Source organism: Octopus bimaculoides, chromosome 13, assembly GCF_001194135.2.
Source record: "Octopus bimaculoides isolate UCB-OBI-ISO-001 chromosome 13, ASM119413v2, whole genome shotgun sequence".
In the NCBI taxonomy this organism is placed as follows: domain Eukaryota; kingdom Metazoa; phylum Mollusca; class Cephalopoda; order Octopoda; family Octopodidae; genus Octopus; species Octopus bimaculoides.
This window is the reverse complement of record NC_068993.1, coordinates 53320249-53326734: the sequence shown is the minus strand read 5'-3', so window position 1 is coordinate 53326734 and position 6486 is coordinate 53320249. Positions and strand designations below refer to the sequence as shown.

Sequence of the window (6486 nt, the reverse complement as noted above, 5' to 3'; positions counted from 1 at the left end):
ACAGATATACAGTATACAACATACAGATATACAGTATACAACATACAGATACACAATATACAACATACAGATATGCAATATACAATATACAACATACAAATATACAACATACAAATATACAACATACAGACATACAATAACTATATACAGATACATAATATGCAACATACAAATATACAATATATACAATATACAACATACAGATATACAATATGCAACATACAGATATACAGATATCCAATATACAACATACAGATATACAATGTACAACATAGAGATATACAATATATAGATATACAGATATACAATATGCATTAGAGAGATTTACATCACAATATAGTCATACAGTATTGGAAGAGAGAAATGATCTTACCAGTCCATAGCAAGTGGGATTTTCAATTTACGGATATTCTGCATTGGTGTGGTGGAATTTGGAGGTTGTTGGCTTGACTTGAGAAGGGGATGCTTGCCTTTCAATCCTTTCAAGTATAGTTCTGTGTTTAGAGAGAAACAAATGTTATTTCATTATTTAGAATAACACTTGTTTTTGTAAGACTCCTAATGTGAAACAAACTAAACAGAATGGGAGGAGACACCATGGGATGGAGAGTTGCTGAAGAGGTCACAGGGGGTGTGACAAAAGATTTTCGGACAAAGACATAAAATAAGAACAATAATGAATCTGAAATGAAGAATGAATATACAGTGCATGTGTTTTTTGGCAAGAAAAAAATAAATAAATGACCATCCCAAAATATAACAATATATTTTAACCTTTATACATTTAAACTGACCATATCAGGCCCAAATATTTTACATTTTCTATGTTCAAACTAGTCATATTCAGCTTCTCACACCTACTTTACAATGTCATTCTAAAAATAAACACTAACATCATCATCAAAATCTTGGAGCTACAAGAAAATGCAAGTTCAAAACAATGTGAACCAATAAGCATTGCATTTTGACAGGATAATCTGAATGCTGGAGGGTTAAAGGACCATCTCGTATCTTTTGGCTTGGAAAACCAGATGTTATAGCCACAAAGATATTGCTTTTAAAAAAAGAACTGCCTTAGGAGTATTATAAGCCCATGGGGAAACCAGTGCACTGGGTGGAACCTATAGCATTTATTTATTGACAACAAGACCTGGCAAATAAAGTGAGTTCACAGCTGTAACCTACACCAGTGTCACATAACCAGCCCACTCAAATGTACCTTGGATCGTAGGGCAACATGCTGTGCTTGAGGAGACCTATTGAGTCAAGTACATCAACATCAATATCAAAATCAAATCAAATGAAAATTGTAGTCATGACCCCTGCGCCAGTAGCACGTAAAAAGCACCATCCAAACATGGCCGAGGCCAGTGCCGCCTTGACTGGCTTCCATGCTGGTGGCACATAAAAAGCACCATCCGGTCGTGGTCGATGCCAACTCCTCTAGCCTCTGTGCCAGTGGCTTGTAAAAAGCACCCACTACACTCCTGGAGTGGTTGGTGTTAGGAAGGGCATCCAACTGTAGAAACACTGCAAGATCAGATTGGGGCCTGGTGCAGCCTCCTGGCTTCCCAAACCCCAGTCGAACCGTCCAACCCATGCCAGCATGGAAAACAGACGTTAAACGATGATGATGATGATGATGAAGCCACAACAGCAACTACTCCATCAGTTATGACGACAAGGGTTCCTGTTGATCTGATCAATGGAACAGCCCACTCACAGAATTAATAGTGCAAGTGGCTGAGCACTCCACAGATGAGTCTAGGACATTTACCCCACCCCTCATGGATAACCCCCTACTCCCAGGACAATTACCCCTGAGGACAACAGATGATGATTTAAAACTTCTTAATATATTGGAGAGAGGGATAATCAACTAAGGTGGGGGGGGGGGGTAATTGTCCTAGGGGGCAGTTGTCGTCGGGGGTAATTGTCCAATGGGCAGGATAATTGTCCTTAGTGGGTAATTGTCCTCAGTGGGTAATTGTCTTCAGTGGGTAGTTGTCCTGATACACCACAGACATGTATCCTGAATGTACATGTATTCTGAACGTACATGTATCCACAACTTCCATCCATTTTCTGTGATCAGCACTTCTTTATGTTTTAGTGACCAGTATACAAAATCAGTAATGGTAAAAACACTTTTCACATTGCACCAACAGTTTCTCCACTCAACCAAATTAGTCACACGATATTATAAAATTCTAATTTAGAGACTTACCTGTAAATTCTTTTTCTGTAAGATCTGAAAATTTTGTGATTCCAAACTGTGCACCATCAGAAAAGACTTCCATATTTGACACTTTTTTCACATTTTGCTACAATGGCAGCAGAAGCAAAAAGAAAAAAGAAAAAAAAAGAAAAAATACATCAAATGGATATTAGTAACAATGTATACAATACTGGTTTTAATATTTGCCACAAGGCCAGGGTAATAGAGACGTTAGCATGCCAGGAAAAATGCTGAGCAGTATTTTATCTGTTTTTAAGTTCTGAGTTCAAATTCTGCCAGAGGTCAACTGTGCCTTTCATCCTTTCGAGGTCAATAAACTAAGTACCAGTTGCATACTGGGGTAGATCTAATCAACTGGCCCCCTCCCCCAAAATTTCAGGCCTTGTGCCGAGAGTAGAAAAGAATTTTTTGTCCCCGTTACTTCGTCTGTCTTTACATTCTGAGTTCAAATTCAGCCGAGGTCGACTTTGCCTTTCATCCTTTCAGGGTCGATAAATTAAGTACCAGTTGCGTACTGGGGTCGATTTAATCAACTGCCACCACCCAAAATTTCGGGCTTCGTGCCTAGAGTAGAAAAGAATATTTGGCACAAGGATAGCAATTTTGAGGGGAAGATAGGGATAAGTTGATAACATCAACCCCAGTATGTAACTGGTATTTTATTTTAACAACTTCACTATCTATCAAATGACCTCATACAAATACTGAACGAAATTATGGGAATCTGATCTTTTGACCTAAGTAGAATCTTTATTTAAGAGCAGAATCTTTCTTGCAGATATTATAATGGTTATGTCTAAGACTTTTATGTTACAGAATCTTCAGACAAAACCAAGGGTTTTAACAGATCAAAGGATAAAAATCAATGGTTTTGAACTGGTTTTACATTCTGAGCTCAAAATTCCACCAAGGTCGACTATGCTTTTCATCCTTTCGGGGTTGATTAAATAAGTACCGGTTACACAGTGGGGTTGACGTAATCGACTTAATCCCTTCGTCTCTCCTTGTTTGTCCTCTCTATGTTTAGACCCCTGTGGGTAATAAAGAAATAAATATTTTTAAACCAGCAAATTACTGCACTGCTTTTCTGCTCTTCTTCCATTGTTTTGGTCTGGTTATCTTTCTAATGATTTTACTAATCTTACTTATAATTCTCTTGCTAATCAGTACTATACCTGTTTCAGCCAGATTTAATTAGCTACCATTTGAGATTAGAGGCAAAATTTTCTTTGTAGCTTTTATGTGTGATGTACCCCTCAGGCAACATATACATATGTGAAGGTGGTGAGCTGGCAGAATCGTCAGCATGCCCATTGGTCGCCAAGCAACAGCGGGGAGAAATAGACACACACACACACACACACATACACATATGTGATGGGCTGCTTTCAGTTTCCATCTACCAAATCCACTCACAAGGCCTTGGTCAGCCTGAGGGTATAGTAGAAGACACATTACCCAAGGTGGAACACAGTGGCACTGAACCAAGAGCCATATGGTTAGGAAGCAAGCTTTTTACCACACAGCCATGTGTGCGCCTCATGTTGTACATACATCATTTCTCAAATCTCTTATCAGTTTATTCAATGGACTTGCAATGTCAAAAATTTCCTTCAATAACGACAACAACTCAACAATAGTTTAATATTAGATAGATTCCCTGCTATTTTGTTTAACAAGTCTGCCTTCTGTTTTTGTCCACTTCACCAACTTGAAAAGAGATCAGCTGCTCTCATTAACAACAGACAGCTGAACAAGAGGATTTTAAAAAGTTTTGTTAATATTAATCATATGACAACCCTTCAACAAAATATTACCTTTTCAGAAACATGACCTCATTTACACCAAGGTTTATCATCATCATCATCATCACCATAATGTTTTTACATTCATTTTTCAGGCTGATATGGAACATGGACTAATGTAGTGTTATTATTAACCCATAAAACGCTAGGGTTTGCACTTAACATAGCATGGACTGCTGAGCATATTTTATGAAAATGAGACTACCACACATAAAAAACAAAAAATAGTTAAAATATCTTCTTAGTATAGAATGGTGGCAAGTTTTATATAATCTGAAAAGTCACTAGTTGAACTATTAGTCCTCTTGCATTCTGGGGGGTATAGGAGCATTTGAGTGACATTAGACCCCAACAAACGCCCATAAATTAAATACATCTATTTGGGCCATGACCGTGGCCTGTTGCACTTTATGTGTTAAGATCTACTTCAGGCTTAACATGATGGCTCACTGAAGTACCAAATATACAAATCAAGACCTTCATTCATATGAGATTCTTGATGTAGACTTCTGGATTTGTCTGTCCCACCATTACTCCTTGACAACCAGTACTGGTTTGTTTACATCCCCATAACATAATGAGCAATAGGGCCACTTTGTGTTCTAAGTATGCACCCCCTTAAAGCAACTTTTGTGATCACTTAGAATTCTTATACTGTAAATACGATATTCATCCATTTATAATCACTCCATCACCACTACTGGACACTTTCATCTGCTTCTGATATACTTCTGGGCTTTTTAAGCATTATACATCATTATCATCATCATCATCTTTTAACGTCCACTTTTCATGCTGGCATGGGTTGGACAGTTTGACTGAGGGCCAGCAAGCCAGAAGGCTGCACCAGTCTCCAATCTGATCTGGCAGAGTTTCTACAGCTGGATACCCTTCCTAATGCCAACCACTCCTAGAGTGTAGTGGGTGCTTTTACGTGCTACCAGCATGAGGGCCAGTCAGGCAGTACTGACATCAGCCATGAGCAAATGGTGCTTTTTACACACCACCTGCACAGCAGCAAATTGAAGAGATAAGATAACTGGGAAAGGTTTTTATTTAGATCAGTTTTCTTCAACTAAGAAGTATATGGCTAGACACTGATGGGAATATCAAGTCTTCAGGGATGAAGTGTGCAGAAACACGTCAGAATGGTACTCTAACTATTGAGTGACAAGAGAGAACAGTAGTTTGGAGTAACACAAGAATGATACTTCATTATGTCACATGAGAACGATAGCTTTGAATGACACAAGGACAGCAATCTGTTGTGTGACTTGATGATCAGTGTGGGGTGACACATAAGAATGGTACTTTATTATGTGACATAGTACTCAGGTGAAGCACATGAGAATGATAGTCTATCTATTGTATGATATGAGAATAGTGAGTAGTATAGAGTGATACAAGAACGGTACTCTACTGTATGATATCGGAATGGTAGTGTGGAGCAACAAGTGTATGCCTTGCTACTTGGGTGACATAGGAGAATTACAGTTTGGTGTGACAAGTGGATGGGACACACTAATACAAACAGAACAGAGATTTTAATATTTGTTCAAATACTAAACCACCTAAGATATAGACAATGCATTTTAAAAAATTATTTGTTGATAAGGAAATTATTACAAGATTACCAATTGTACAATGACTTCTATATCTCAAATTCATGATTTTTTTTATCACTAAAATATTTATCAGGTGTGTTAAATTTTGCAGTATGTGTATGTGTTTTAAGCGAGTTTATAAAATAGTTTCAGTAAAAGAGAATCGAGGTATATAATATAACTTTAGATTGAAAAATTAATCAAAACAAAGGCTTTTGCTGTAACAATCATGTCAAAACAAACTTTCAACAACAACACTGACTCAACCTAGATAGAATAGTGCCTTCAACATGAACTGCAAAGAGAAGAGAGAAAAGCTGGAATTCAAACAAGCTAGTAGTGGCCTGAATCAGCAAAAATTAGTTAAAGCTTGCAGAACTGGAGTCATTTGACAGCTGTGATGGACAGATTCTAACATTCCGATGGGACTTTTCTGAGGAAGAAACCTGATTGAAACGCCAGAATTCACATTTTCTTTAAGACAAAATAGCATCATCATTTAACATTCGCTTTCCATGCTAGCATGGGTTGGACGATTTGACTGGGGACTGGCGAACCAGATGGCTACACCAGACTCCAATCTGATCTGGCAGAGTTTCTACAGCTGGATGCCCTTCCTAATGCCAACCACTCCAAGAGTGTAGTGGGTGCTTTTTACGTGCCACCAACACGACAGGTCCAGATGGACTATATGTAATCTGAACCTGTCCCCCCTTATTTTTTTTTTTTTACGGAATCCCACGTTTTAGGCTATGGAGATTCCGATTCTGAAAAAAAATTTTCAAAAATCTCAAATTCAAAATTTCGACACCCCCCCTCTCCTTATTTGAAAATATTT

The 6486-nt window shown here is 37.9% G+C and overlaps 1 protein-coding gene across 1 annotated transcript in view; it reads right to left on the bottom strand.

The window, feature by feature from the left end:
* LOC106881063 (cathepsin O) overlaps positions 1 to 6486 on the bottom strand; it is a 19642-nt gene that overhangs the window by 11976 nt on the left and 1180 nt on the right. The window contains exons 2-3 of the mRNA XM_014931275.2: positions 2228 to 2324; positions 374 to 494 (exon numbers count right to left, since the gene is read on the bottom strand). Coding sequence (XP_014786761.1) covers positions 374 to 494; positions 2228 to 2324 — 218 coding nt within the window. The remainder of the gene's footprint in view (positions 1 to 373; positions 495 to 2227; positions 2325 to 6486) is intronic.